At 44.4% G+C, this 15,708-nt stretch overlaps 1 protein-coding gene across 1 annotated transcript in view; it reads left to right on the top strand.

Moving 5' to 3' along the window:
• The window catches only part of LOC144829340 (ribose-phosphate pyrophosphokinase 1), a 183,895-nt gene that overhangs the window by 126,079 nt on the left and 42,108 nt on the right, over positions 1 to 15,708 (top strand). The window contains exon 6 of the mRNA XM_078688393.1: positions 14,890 to 15,049. Coding sequence (XP_078544519.1) covers positions 14,890 to 15,049 — 160 coding nt within the window. The remainder of the gene's footprint in view (positions 1 to 14,889; positions 15,050 to 15,708) is intronic.

A 15,708-nucleotide genomic window follows, 5' to 3' on the forward strand; every position in this document is an offset into this window, starting at 1 on the left:
GGAGATGAAAGGAGCGAACCGGGAAAATATAAGAATCTGAAGACTGCGACCAAAGCTAGGAGTTTCCGGACGAAGCACGATAACGTCACAAGGGGGACACCAAATGGAGATCCATCGACACCCACCCACCCACAACAAAACCAAGAGTAGGTATACAAACGTTTTTTTAGAGCGTTTCGGACCCAACCCCTGGATGGCAGAATCATGCAACTGCACATGAATTTACAGAAAATTCCACAAGCTGCAAAACTACACCAACCGGTAAGAAACTATTCGTTCCTGCGCTTGCTGTACTAATTCCTACTTTTTGTTTTTCCCATGAGCTTGGACCCTTAACTTGACTCATTCCATACCTTCTCCATCGATAATGACGAAGACCATTTGGGCCATACAATTTTAGAATCTAGCTCTTGCCCTGTCCTTGTCTAGTTATAGAAATTATCCTGAATTACTTGATATTCTTGTCCAGCACTTTGATGCTCACTGCTTGGTTTAGAGAACTTGGCTTCTGCCTCTAGCTAACCCTGCTTTGTGTGGGTTGTGGCTAGGCGTTTTTGTATTTCTTTGAGAATTCTGGTGGCGTTTTTTCAGTGATCTCCAAAAGTTTCAAAAATTGTAAAAATCTGTGGTCATCTGTTTATCTTTTCCTGCATACATAATCAAAAGCCATTGTGTTTTTCCAGTGCTTAGAAAAAAATATGCTTTCATTTCTTTTCGTCATATATTCTTATTGTCCGTTATTACTCAATTCTTTCCTGCTGCTCTCTCCCTCGTTTGTACCCTTGAATTGAATTTTCTCTTTGAGGTAACCTTTCTATATATTCCTCAATTCCCTGCCTATCTACTTTCCAAGTACTCAAATTCCTGTTTTCAACAGTCCAGTCCCATCTGGTTCAAGGATGTGCATAAATGGAGATGTGTATGTACCAAATTAAGATTTGATTGTATTGGATCACGGATTAATGGTGGGCATTTAGCACACATTACTGCTGCTCTGTTCAGCCAAATGGCAAAGATTTTGCGAATCAAGATTGTTTTACTTTGAACATGATCTATAGAATAAGTGCTCCGTTATTGCAAGCCAGTGTCACTCGGTCCTGTTCTTTGCCTTCAGATACCAATAAAGGGTCCGGACTAATAAATACATTTTTAGATGGAACCTAGACCGTGCTTGCGCTGTCAGGATGATCTGTTGTATGTACTTTGTGGGCTTTCACTCCTTCCATCGCTAGTCATCTATTTAGTCAGTTGTCTTGCAAAAAAAAATCCCTGCTTGCAAATGAGCAATTTGGCTTCCTTTTCCTTTCGTTTTACAAGTTGTTCACTCCCCTGCAATATTGCCCCAGGACATGTAGGCCTCCTCTTGTCCCACTGTAACATCTATTTAGAGACTACTTATCCCTTTCTCCTAGAGCACTTGACCAGAGAGCTGGATGTTTTCAGTGCTCTGAGGTTTGTTTCTGTGAACAGGGCTGTAAATCATGTTCTCCTCTCCTTACATTTGCTGTGTATTCAAAGACCGAGGTCAAATGTTGAAGGCTGTGCGTAAAATGTGCAGCATAGCAACTTGGAAGACTTTTGAGATGAGAACGCTTCTTTGTGTTACCTTCCCTCAGCCCTCTTCTTTGTTAATTTCTGTCCTACGTACTGTTGCTGGCTTTTCAACGTGCACTACCATCAGAGTAAACTTCGCTGCAGGCACACAAACCGCCTCGTCTGAAGGGGCGCATGTGACACCATTTGTTTTATTTGTGACTTATTACCAGTATACTGGTTTGTTTATACATGAGACACTGGTATTTTATGAGTATTCATTAGCAATATATGCCATTGTTTTGGCGAGACGGTATAACAATATGGTTTACCCTCGCTCATTGCCAGTACAAAAAAAAAACCTATGTGACTTTATTTTTCGTCATCAGTCTTGGAGGCAAGGCCATATGAAGAATGGTGGAGGAGTTGTTGGCACTGCTGTCAGTGCACATGTCTATTTGGCCGGCAGTCTTATGATGGCCAAACCAACATGCGCACTGACATCTCTCCAACCCAGCTGGCATAGGTGGGTGGAGAACAGCAGTAGGCACAGGCTGCCAGTCCCGATGGAGCTCAAAACCAGCCTGCTCCACCCAATCCCGGCATGAGAGTAAATTCATGGCCATAGGGGAGTCTGGGAGCTTCAGCCTGTGCAGGTAAGTTCTTTTTAAAAATGTTTCAAATTATTATTATTGGCCCACTGCGCTGCCCTACTACTTTTCCATGACACCAGCCGCTACAAAGCCACATGGCAGTGATGAGCGGTGAGTGGCATTCCAGCCTGGGTCCCGGGGGAGGGGCGAGCAATGCACAAATTCCTGTGACATCGTGGGTGAACTCTGACCTTGGGGCTGGAGGCAGAAAGCAATGATACTGTGGCTAGGAATGGTGAGGGGATAAAAGCAGTGCTCACAATTGAGTTACAGCTGTTCCTCACATTAGCATGAAAGCCTTCTTAATGTCCGCATGGGAAAGTTTTGTCTTAACTTTGTTGGATGGAATTTCTTTAAGATCGAGATAGAAACCCATCTCTTCCAAACCACCTGTGTCAGAGCTGCTAGGGCCCATGTTGGAAGTCTCCGGTAAAGAAAGTCACATGTGAAGCAGTGTCGCAGCTTGACACCTGGGTGACTGCATAGACCATAATAACTGTCAAACTAGGGAAACTACTCTAAATTCAAGTAAGGGCGAGGCTTTGTGTGACGTAACTGACTCCACTTCAACCCTTCAGTTTCCAGCTTGCTAGGGAGTGTCTTCTTTGCTCCACGGTCATTTGGCCTCCGAGTCAATCTCCCACAGCAAGTTTTTTTTTACTACAGGAAAGTTTTGGGTTTATGGTGTAAGTATGACATGCACTTTGCACCTAAAGGATGCAAAAGGTGGTCACATACAAACCTCAAAAGCGCCTCACTGCTGCAAAAAAGGGTGGTCCTGTCCTAGTCTAGAGGGTAAACAAACCAACCGTGTACCAGGACCCAGCCTTTGTGTGCCAAGCTGCCCCCTTCCCAAGAGAAAAAATAAAGGCCATTTGTTTGTGCTGCAAGGTTCTGCAAAGCCCCGAGTGTTTTACTTAAATAGGACTTGATCTCAAATCGTCCTTTTCAATTTTTGGGTTGAGCCTGGGCAGCGCATGCCCTGCTTTTTGAGGCATGCTGTAGTAGAGTATGCACTTGAAGCTCCGCCCATATATTTCATTGGCTTGTGTCTTTGACCTTTGTAAATGCTGGCTTCTGATTTGGTAGTCGGCTTGTTAGTCCCTCCTTAGTACAGCCTGGTTTTTATTTGTAACCTCCCCTGAGGACTGGCCCTTGTACTTCTTACACCATCTGTGATATTTAGCCTGTAAGCACTATTTCTTGAGTGAGTTTTGTCTTACTGCAGGCACAACGTGCCTTGCAGCAACATTCAGCACGCCATGCGTGCTTTCACTTTCCAAGCAGATGGTGGCTGCTTCTTTCGAATGCCCTATGCATTTAGGGGGGTCTGAGCTATTGGCATTGAGATTGACAATAGCTTAAACTTTTGCAAATGCAACACCTATTGCTTTACAAATATTTAGTGGTGTTTTTTTTCCAAGTGCCCCATTTCGTGCTTGAACTTGGAGGCCACGCCCCTTTCTTTATACGCGGCGTGTCTAAAGAAATGGGGGTGGCCTCTAAGTGCAAGTACGGCATGGGGCGCTTGGAAACTAACCATATTTGCAATTCAATAGGTCTCGCATTTGCGAGAATTTAAGCTATTGACATTTGCAGTACCATAAGCTCAAAGTTTTGTAAATGCAAGACCTATTGCATTGCAAATGCTTGTTAACACAGCTTCGCTGTCCTTGTTTACTTCAGTATGACTTCAGTCATGGATCATTAAGGCAGCTATGGTACACATTTTAAGCTTTCTTCTTATAGTTCCTTTTTTTTAAATTATGTGCTAATTATGTACCGACCACGACATAAAACAAAGCATTGGCATTGCCAATAGGTCTCGCCTTTGGGACCTTGTCAGTATTTAGGCATGCAGCACATTATCCTGGGTGCTGCATAATGTACTGTTCTCTTCCAGGGGATCCTCATCAATAGTCATAAGCATTAGAATATTCCCACCCATGCGCGGGACCCCGGAAACCATATATTATATGTGCCCCACATATATATATAAATATATATATATATATATATATATATATATATATATATATATATATATATATATATATATATATATATATATATATATATATATATATAAAAATAAGCAATTGCAGCCAAATAAAACAATAGAGCTGGAATATGCCGTGAAGAATTTCCACCATACAGTGTATTTTGCATTAGAAACATGAGAAACAACACCAATGCTTGTTTAGAAACTGTTTTAATGCTTAGAAAACAGTAGAAATTCTCATAACACACTGTAAGCATATACAGCTCCCAGGCTGCATTGCAAAATCCCATTCTAAAAAGACTGAAAAGCTAACCTGTAGCTGAATGTACTAAAACTGACGCTGTGCCTTTAAGGCACCTCTGCCCCTAGCTTCCCACCATGCCTCAGGGGTTACAGTTAGGTCAGTTGTTCTTTCCGGCTCCTTCAGGAAGGACCCTGGATAACACAGCTCCACACTTTTCTGCCTTTTTCAGTCAGAAAATCTTCTATAGAACAATTTTTTGATTTACTTTGACTTTTAACATCAGGGTCAAGTAAATAGCTGCTTAGCAGTCGATTTTTTGTGAGGTTTTCCTGTCAGGATGCCCTCATTATTTGATGATTGCCCTGCTTGTGGCCACAAGAAGGCAAGAACAGACTCTCATGAGGTCTGTGTTTTATGTTTGCCAGAGGATCATGATCCTAAAGACTGTTCACATTGTAAAAATCTGTCTGACAGGACTCTTAAAGACAGAGAGAGGAACAGGCTCTTTGGTCTGGCCCAGAGATCCATGAGAGGAAGATCTACAGAGAGGAAGAGTTCAAAGAGACCCAGAACTCCCTCCAAAGGCAAGTCAGAGCGTCCATCAACCTCAGCGCCGGGCTCGGCGCTGAAAAAACGGCATCTGATAGACAGTTCGAGAGAAAAAGCTCCGTCGACGTCGGGACCGGCGTCGATGAGGGAGTCGTCGTCGAAAAGTTCACTGACGACGAAGAAAGCTCCGCCGTCGTCAACTAGGCGACGATCGGCGTTGAGAGAAGCCACGAGATCGCCGTCGACGAGAAGATCGGCGTCAAGATTTAAATCACCTCCGCCGTCGTCAACCAGGCGACGATCGGCGTCGAGGCACAGATCACACCCGCCGTCGTCTCAACGTCGACAGGCTTCTAAGAGTGTGACACCTCCGCCGACGTCTCCACGGAGGCGCTCGGCGTCGGAGTAGGAGCCCCCTCGGACGCTCACCGTCGAGGAAGGGATCGTCATCGACAGCACGTCGGCGCTCGACGTCGCATGTCAGGTCAACGTCGAGGGCATCGTCGTCGACAGGACAACGTCGATTGACTTCTCCGTCGCCGACAGACAAAGGTCGGTCGACGTCGAGACCTCCGTCGACGGCAGGGCGACGTCGAGACCTCCGTCGACGGCAGGGCAACTCCAGTCGACGTCGAGACCTCCGTCGACGGCAGAACGACGCCGTTCGACGTCGAGGGACCACAGGTCAGCGTCGAAGCATTCAACGTCGAAGGTGATCACTCCGTCGACTCCGCAGAGGCGTTCGACGTTGAGGGAAAGGCTTTTGAGGCGTCCTCCAACACCAGTGAGACGGAGATCTCCTTCAGTACCTTCAACAGTCCTAGTGACACAATCTGCTTCGCTCCATTTCTCCTTAAGTGCCTCTGGTTCATCGAGGTCCTCTTCTAGGAGTAGGAGTCCTGTGCAAAAGAGTCCCCAGCGGCGGTACATCACACAGGCAAGACTCTCGCCAAGATGGTATGGTCCGTTGAGTAAATGGAAGGATTCTGGAGCAACGGAGACTACAAAGGTACTTGAGTCCAGTCCACAGGTCCCCTCTTCAGCAGCTGGCAGAAGAGGCAGATGGACAGAGTCCTGCCATTCACCGATCACGCTCACGAGAGAGAAGAGCGGACAGATCGCATACCCCCAGGGTCTCCCGATCACCAAGGAGGGAACAACCCAGATCTCGAACACCGAGAAAGGAGGTACGGACTGAGAGATCGAGACGTTCTCCTCGAAGGGAGGAACGACCTAGGACACCAGTGAGGAAGGGGAATTCTCACCACAGGAGAAGAAGAACTCCATCATCCTCCTCTTCTTCTTCATCTAGATCTTCTAAAGGGGATTACTCTCCAACGCTGGCAGACAGTCCTCGCTCAAGAGCTTCCCCGCTTGACGACGTCAACACGTATCTGGACGTCTTGCAAAGGGGTGCTCACAAACTTAATATAGAGATGGCTATTCCAGAGGTGTCCACTACTGTGATTTTTGAGACCCTTCATCACAAATCATATACACGGCCTTTGCTCCCATTGGTTCCAGGGATAATGGACCCAATCAAAGAGGTTTTCCTCACGCCAGCAACGATCAGGGCAGTACCGGCACGTATCCAGAAGAAATATAGGCCGGCCGACTCAGATCCTATCTTTGTTAAAGGAGAGCCTGCGGCGGACTCAGTTATAGTAGCCTCAGCTAGGAAGAATCACACAGTCGCTCCTTCTTCGTCAGTTCCTCCTTACAAAGACAGCAAGACGCAAGATTCTTGGGGTCGCAAGGTATGCAGCAAAGCAGCTTCATCCCTGAAAGTCTCTAGTGCATCAGCCCTTCTGGGAAGGTACGATAGAGCCCTATGGGACTCCATGGAACGATTCAAAGGGAAATTGCCCAAGGAGGACCAGAAGGACTTTGAGGAGACGATGACGGAGGGCTGTTTGGTGGCAAACCAAATGATTAGTTCATCAGCGGATAACGCCCTTCTAGCAGGACATGCCTACTCACATGGGATATGTGCGAGGAGATCCTCTTGGCTACGTTTAACTGGACTTAAACCAGATGCCCAGCAGCGCATCCTCAATCTACCTTTTTCCGGATCTTCACTTTTCGGGGAGCATGCCGATCAGGAAATGACCCGTATGAAAACTGAGTTAGACACAGTGAAGGCAGTTGGTCTGGAAAAACAGAAAGGGCCGTTCAAACGACGCTTCAAGACCAACAAGAACCGGGGAGGCCAACAGAGGGTTCAAACCCCTCAATGGTCTCAAAACAAGCCACAAGGAAAGCCGCAATATAGAGGAGGAAGGTCGAGCAGAGGCGGACATCATCAGTCCTCTACCACGCCTAGAGGAGGCAAGGCCTGAGCAGTGGCTTCCTCTGGCGCCGTTACCCACTCCAGTGGGAGGAAGTGCTGCACAACACCTGGCAGAGTGGGTCAGCATCACAAAAGATCGGTGGGTGCTGAATATACTGCGCAATGGATATGCGCTACGTTTCCGGAAGAAACCACAACCGATTCCTCCAAAAAAGTCTCGCTCGTACCAACTAGAGCTCCTCAAAAGGGAAGTGAGCATCCTCTTAAAGAAAAACGCAATCGAAGAGGTACCCCTATCCCAAAGGGGGAAAGGAGTGTACTCAAGATATTTCCTTGTCCCCAAAAAAGATCAAAAAGGCAAATTCAGACCGATTTTGGATCTTCGACTCCTCAACAAAGTGGTGGTCAAAGAGAAGTTTCGCATGTTGGCACTCCACCAAATATGTCCTCATCTACAAATCGGAGATTGGATGTGTTCGGTGGATTTACAAGACGCGTACTTCCACATTCCTATTACACCAGGTCATCGAAAGTACTTGAGGTCCCTGGTAGGGACCAAGCATTACCAGTTCAAAGTGCTTCCTTTCGGACTCAAATCCGCACCAAGGGTCTTCACCAAGTGCATGGCAGTGGTAGCGGCGTGTCTACACAAAAAAGGTCTCTTTGTGTACCCATATCTAGACGACTGGCTCCTGAAGAGTCCGTCCCCTCGTCAAGCCACCAAAGACTGTCACCTGTGTCTCCAACAACTACACAGGCTCGGCCTCCACGTGAACATAGAAAAATCGGTCCTGCAGCCCACGCAAACTATCCACTATCTGGGAGCAGTTCTAGACACAAAGTTAGGAAGAGCGTTTCCTTCGCAGGAGAGACTGTCTTCCATGGGGCAAAAATAAAAAAAGTTACTTCAGTTTCCTCGTCCAAAGGTGCGAGAAGTAGCGTCTCTATTGGGCTCCATGGCGTCCTGCATCTTCCTAATACCGAACGCCAGGTTGAGGATGCGGCCTCTACAAGAGTCTGTGGAGGATCAGTGGGACCAAGCGTCTGGAGATTGGGAGGATCGAATCATCCTATCTCAAGCAGCACTGACCTCAATACAGTGGTGGACTCGCCCTCGGAATGTCCTGCAGGGAGTCCCTTTTCAGCAACCTCTTCCTTCGCTGTCTGTGGTAACGGACGCATCTCTAGAAGGCTGGGGTGCGCACATGGGTCATCTTCAGATTCAGGGTCGCTGGTCGACCAAACTTCAGACATGCCACATCAACATGCTGGAGCTTCGAGCAGTTCATCTGGCGCTCAAAGCGTTCTTTCCAGCAATAACAACGGACAAAATCCTGGTTCAGACGGACAACACTACAACTATGTTCTATCTGAACAAGCAGGGAGGAACTCGATCTCGCCCTCTGTCTCTGGAGGCCCAGACAATCTGGCACTGGCTTCTGGCTCGGGGGCTGTCGGTCGTGGCAGTACACCTTCCAGGCGAGCTAAACACAAAAGCGGACGCACTCAGCAGGCACTTCGAAGATCAGCCAGACTGGGTGCTAAACGACGAAGTAGTCGAAGAACTCTTCCGTTGCTGGGGTCGTCCAGACATAGACTTATTTGCGGACGACGAAAACGCCAAATGCCACGCCTTCGCATCCAGGTTCCACCGGCCAGGGACACAAGGGAACGCTCTCCTGCTGGAGTGGACAGGAATGTTCGCTTATGCGTTTCCCCCTCTGGCACTGATTCCGTAGGTGGTGGCCAAGCTCATCAGATCGAGCATGGACATGATCCTAATTGCTCCGGATTGGCCGCGACAATGGTGGTATCCAGACCTGTTACATCTGTCGCTGTGTCCACACAGACGTCTGCCGTGCAGGCCAGACCTGCTGAGCAAAATGAACGGGAGGATCCTGCATCCCAACCTCCCGTCGCTGAACCTGACTGCATGGCTCCTGAGGTCTTGCAATATGGACACTTAAATCTGCCTCCAGAATGTATGAATATTTTAAGAGAGGCAAAGAGACCTTCCACAAGGGCGTCTTGTGCGTTCAAGTGGAAAAGATTTTTCATTTGGTGTAAGGACCATGGCTTGGATCCCACCAAAGGACAAGAAGAGGTAGTCCTTCCATACCTCCTATACTTAGCGACATCAGGGTTGAAATACGCTTCTATTAGGGTTCATCTATCCGCCATAGTAGCGTACAGAAAATCTCCTGCACAAACATCGTTTTTTCAAGTCCCAGTGGTGAAAGATTTCCTTCAGGGATTAAAGAAGGTCTATCCCCCTGTGAGAAATCCTTCTCCTCCCTGGGAGTTGAACCTGGTTCTCTCCAGACTGATGTCTACACCGTTTGAGCCTATACACAAGGCCTCCTTGCAGCATCTCACTTGGAAGGCGGCCTTCTTGGTGGCAATAACCTCTGCGCGCAGGGTTAGCGAGATACAAGCACTCTGCACCAAGGAACCTTACACTGTTTTTCACCACAACAGAGTAGTAATGAGGGCTCACCCATCTTTTCTTCCGAAGGTGGTATCGGATTTTCATATAAATCAAACGATTACCCTTCCTTCGTTCTTTCCTAACCCATCGACCCCAGCTGAGAGGTCGCTGCACTCGTTAGATCTTAAACGGGTGCTAAAGTTTTACATAGAAAGAACGAAGGACTCCAGAAAGACAGACCAACTCTTTGTCAATTATGGTGCTATGAGGACCGGGTTTGCAGCAGCCAAAAGATCCATCTCCAGATGGATTGTCTCTTGTATCAAACTAGCATACCAGCTGGCTGGCAAACCTTTGTTGCAATCACCCAAAGCTCATTCCACTAGAGGGAAAGCAGCCACAATAGCTTTTTTGCATGACATTCCTATGTCAGAAATATGCAAGGCTGCGACATGGAAATCAGTCCATACCTTTACAAGGCATTATTGCCTAGAGTCTGATTCCAGAGCGGATTCTCAAGTAGGGCAAGCCTCCTTGAGAAACCTATTTGGGTAGAATAAGGCCTATTTTTGGGCCTACGGATATGAATGTTATCTGTTGATTCCTTTGCCCGCAGGGATGAGGTGAGGCTCGCTACTCTATTCTAATGCTTATGACTATTGATGAGGATCCCCTGGAAGAGAAGGATTAGTTACTTACCTGTAATCCTAGTTCTCTTCCAGGGGTATCCTCATCAAAGTCATAAGCAACCCTCCCGCCTCCCCGGGCAAAGGACTTTGTTTATTACATAGGAGATGGTTTTTAACCTGTTATTACCATGGTTTGGTTTTCAGTCTCCGAAAAGAACAACTGACCTAACTGTAACCCCTGAGGCATGATGGGAAGCTAGGGGCAGAGGTGCCTTAAAGGCACAGCGTCAGTTTTAGTACATTCAGCTACAGGTTAGCTTTTCAGTCTTTTTAGACTGGGATTTTGCAATGCAGCCTGGGAGCTGTATATGCTTACAGTGTGTTATGAGAATTTCTACTGTTTTCTAAGCATTAAAACAGTTTCTAAACAAGCATTGGTGTTGTTTCTCATGTTTCTAATGCAAAATACACTGTATGGTGGAAATTCTTCACGGCATATTCCAGCTCTATTGTTTTATTTGGCTGCAATTGCTTATTTTTATATATATATATATATATATATATATATATATATATATATATATATATATATATATATATATATATATATATATTTATATATATATATATGTGGGGCACATATAATATATTGTTTCCGGGGTCCCGCGCATGGGCGGGAATATTCTAATGCTTATGACTTTGATGAGGATACCCCTCGAAGAGAACTAGGATTACAGGTAAGTAACTAATCCTTATTTCACATGCCACTAGTAACAGCCACACACGTGGGTAATTTTTGGAAATACAGGCTTCTGAGGCTCAGTTGCCAAGATTCTGCGGCACAAAGTAATGCCGCCACCACAACCTTAGGAGCACGCGAGGTTCATAACAAAGTTTTTAGGTTATCATTTCTGTAGGCAGCTTTTTGCAGGGGGAAAAAAATGTAAAGTAAAAAAAATATAATCGTTCCTTTCCCTCCTGTCCTACATAAGTCCCAGCATCTTCATTGCACACTCTGCATTCGATACGAACATCCTACAGAGTTAATTAAGTACAGCGTTATAACCTTGCACAACCATGAGGCAGTTTGCGACCATATACCTGTGTGAGTTACTGGACTTTTAAGACTTCTTGAATTTTTGTGCAGCCGTTAACTTTCAAAATGGAAAAAACACCATGGCAATATAAAACAAAGTTGCAACTAAGGAGCCTGCATGTTTATCCACTTTGAAGTATTTTGATTTCCGCTTGTTCCAGGTCGGAAAAAACATTACAGTTTCAGTTTTGAACTTTCGCTTGACATCTTGATGCTTTCTGGGAACTGTAGTCTTTCTGTGCTTTAATTGAGCCGTTTTTTTTTCAAAGTGCGAAGGATGAGTCAAGGAGTATGCAGTCCCGAATGAAGGTTGAATAGTTTGTCGTTCGTGTTAAAAAAGCAAAAGCTACGTTATATTAAAAATGACATTAGCATAACTGTTAGGATCACTATCAAGACTGGCATATGTGTGTTTTGTTGGCATGTAGACATTTTTTGAATTTCACTGGCTGTAAAGCCTTCCACAGCACTGGAACTTAGTTATCAAGATGCGCCCTTCTTTCATTTGAGTTATTCTTGACACAGCCATGAAGTTTGTTAATGCTGGATTTGGTTTACATGTTCTGTTCTTCCAAATTGTAAATTATCTCCTAACAAAATATACTTTTCTGTTAATTTGCTTTTGTTTTAACAATTACATGTATGTTGTTTTGTTATAAGTACCCCATGGGCATGCCCCATAGTCTCTGTAGCTTTAAGGGAAGGAGCAGGTTGATGTTCCCAAGTCATTGTGGAGCATGGCATTTTTTTGGGGTGCACTCTGAATGGCTGCAGAGCCCCACTGGGACTGCCTAGACCACACACGGGGTCGACCTAGAAACCCCACCTTGTACTCAATATACAGTCCAATGCGTGAGCAGCGATAACCAGCGTGTAGGGAACACCCAAAAGAAAAAAATCCCGGTTACCACTTGCGTCAAAAAATAAAAACGTATTAAAAGCACCCCTATTGTGGACTCTTAATCCGCAGATTGCAGGTTACTCTTCTGTTTAACTTGTTAAATCAATTTGACTGCATTTTCAGTGGTAGTTTAGATTGATAGTTTAAGAAAGTTCTAAAACTTTTCCTGGTTTAAAATTTAAATTATGCTTCTGTTGGTCTATAGCGCTTGGTTACCTCCGATTTATTTTGCGCTGTTGAAGTGCTCATGATCAATTTTCTAATGCCAAGCTAGTCCAGGCAGTCACATTTTTAGATTTCTTTTTTTCTTGTTTTTTTAAACTGCGGAGGGGCTCGGATCAAACTAGTGGGGCCACTTCCTAATAGCAACTATTTTGAGTGTGTACGTGTTTATACACTCACTCGCGGTAAAAAATGTTTACATGTGACTGTGTAGATATATCCAGATCTATATGTATTTAAACACCTAGCAATCCAGTTTAACACATTTCAAGTAAATATATAGATTCCTTTACTGCCTTCAAACAACTCCGTTTTGCAGTGCAGGAATGTGGAATTCCTGTAGACCAACGCCCAGGACATATTGTTTGGGGTCAAGAGCAACAAGTTTTCATGTGTACTTTGTCCTTGGGACAAGTAGGCCCAACCCCCTGCAGCACAAACCCTTTGGCTGCCAGTTTGCAATACCACATTATGGATCAGGAAAGGGCACAGTGCAGAAAAGGTAATATTTATGCCCATATGTTAATGCTGTTCAAACTTATATTTATGGTTCAATAATTGCAAGCCTCAATTATTAGGGCGAGCGCTCGAAGTAAATGTTGTAAGCTCCGCCTGCCCTATTGACAGTGGTGCCAGTATAAAAATGTGTACACGCGTTTTCAAAGTTTAGCAATATGAGTCTATGTATAATGCTCCCAAAATGCTCTTTGATTTGGTGCAAATATTTACAGAAGCTTGAAAATAAGATTGATTCTTTGCTTTCAAAATAAAATGTTAATAAAAAATTAACATTTTGCTAAACTACTACTAAATTTCAGGAACCATTTCTTTGCAGCATCATGTAGTAACGTGTTTATGCATGCTGGTATTTCCCAAAAATATTCATAATGGAAAATCAGTCTAACCAGTTTAAATAATATCTACTTGTCCATGGGGCAGGTTGCTTCATAAATCTACTTGTCCTATAACAAAATCCATTTGCCCCTTTGGTGCCATGTAGTGCAGCAACATATTATGGCATCAATCTCATTAAATAAGAGCTCTGATATAGCCTCTGCAAAGTAACTCATCAGTCGGTCTCCGCCACCAGGGACATAACGGTATCTTGATCGGCAGACGAGAAAGAAAGGGAGGAAGGGTGGGACGGAGGAGTTTTTATATTGGGAGGTATTTTTATGTATGGGTAGGTGGTGTCTTGAATAGAGTCAGGGAAGCCTAAATCCTTCTGAATGAAGGCTAGGTAGGGACGTGGAGACAATGAGTTTACAAGCAACAGTTTGCTGGAGAGATTAGTAATTAAGAAGTCTAACTCCAACAGAGCTAGCATATGTGCTTGTTTCAGCCTATTGGCAATTGGAATTTTACTGGAGACCCTCCGGCCACACCAATCTTCACTCTCATCATGGTGTTGTGGTATAAAACTGGATCGCTTTAATTTGCTTTGCAGGAACAACGCGATTATTCATTTTCTTTTATAGTCTATATTCCTCAGTACACGGTCGAATATGGATTGGAAGACTAAGATCAGTTAGTGAGTTACAAGCCTTAACAGTAAGAGAACCCTTCATCCATGTACACAGCAATTACTTTGCAAACTGTCCTTAAGCTTCCAGAAAAACTGTTTTCCCCTTTTTATTTTAAACGAACAATCCATTTTCTTCCCACTCCTATGGTCAGAGGCTGAAGTAGTATTGCAGAAGTTAGATGTCAAAATATCAATGTTTTACAGAAGTAATTAATCTTTCCCCTTGTACAGTTTGGCTGTTTCTTCCTACCACCACCGCAACAGAGCTACAAAATTATCCTCAAAATAAAAATAAAAACTCAGACGAAATATGCGGATTACAACTGCAGTTTGGTCATTGTTTTTTTTCCTTTGTTGAAATGTATCCCTATCTTAGCGGTAGGGGTATGGGAAGAAGTGGTCTGTAAGGTGGAATGAGGAAGTGTTTAACAACATGGTAGCTCAGATGATAGCTCCGAAAGATAGGTAGCAGGCAGCACATGCAATCTGTTGTATTCAACCACATGCGGTTACATGTTGATAAAAGTACAATTTAATTAAAAAAACAACTGCAATAGCAAAAGATGCATACATTTATGTTAAACTCGGTTGCTTGAAACGCATAACATTTTGAACTTGCCTTTCTTTGGCAGTCTTGCAGAATACCTTGTATAGTGTCCTGCTGGGAGACCGTTTCTTCCTGTTAATAATGGGAAGTTGCATGTAAACTTGGTGTACGTTGCTGTGGGTGCTTAATTTTGCATGTATTTCTAGGTTGATTATGCCTTTATCTAAACCCCATTAAGCTTTATCGTTTACATTTTTTTTTCTATGAAAGGCTTTTATCAGCTGGTGCAACAAAGGTTTATGCCATTCTGACTCATGGTATCTTTTCTGGGCCAGCCATTTCACGGATCAACAATGCTTGTTTTGAAGCTGTGGTAGTCACAAATACGATTCCTCAGGAAGACAAGATAAAGCACTGCTCTAAAATCCAGGTAAGCCTATCACCCTGCTCGTTGAAGTATTTTTGTCTGCTGTAGAATATATTGCAAATCCAGTCCACTTTCAGAAAAATCCAAGAAAGGACCGGCTGCAGACACCATCTGAATGCTCATTTACTTATTCAATCATTGCACTAACTTTGCCATAACGCGTTTCAACCTAGACACTCAGCCTTGATTATAAGCAGTTGTAGCACCATTTTATTTCCCACAAGTACTGTGCACCAAATGAATAAATAGAGAAAAACACTATTATAGGAGCATGTCAGTAGGCAGACTATCACAAAAAATGTACCCTTTCCATATACAAGTCATGAACAATAAATCTACTTTTTCTACAGTTCACCTTTCTAAATACTTTAATATCTCAATTCATTATTGAAATGAGAATTACCACATATTAGTGCCTACTTCTTTCCCTCAATTCTGCCCAAGTGGGCTTATATAACCAGCCCTACATGAAACATTTTTATCCATGAAGTAAAAACTGCATTTCATTGTAGATGAATTTTCACCAATGTGGAGCAGGTAGGATGTGTGTGTGTGTGTGTGTTTATGCATGTATTTATGCAGTGGTGTAACTAGCCACTCTGCTGCCCGTGGCGGTCTCTGCCTTTCCTGCGCTGCGGTGGCCATAGAGCAGGGGGGAGGTG

The sequence above is a fragment of the Lissotriton helveticus genome, chromosome 4_1, assembly GCF_964261635.1.
Source record: "Lissotriton helveticus chromosome 4_1, aLisHel1.1, whole genome shotgun sequence".
Classification (NCBI taxonomy): Eukaryota; Metazoa; Chordata; class Amphibia; order Caudata; family Salamandridae; genus Lissotriton; species Lissotriton helveticus.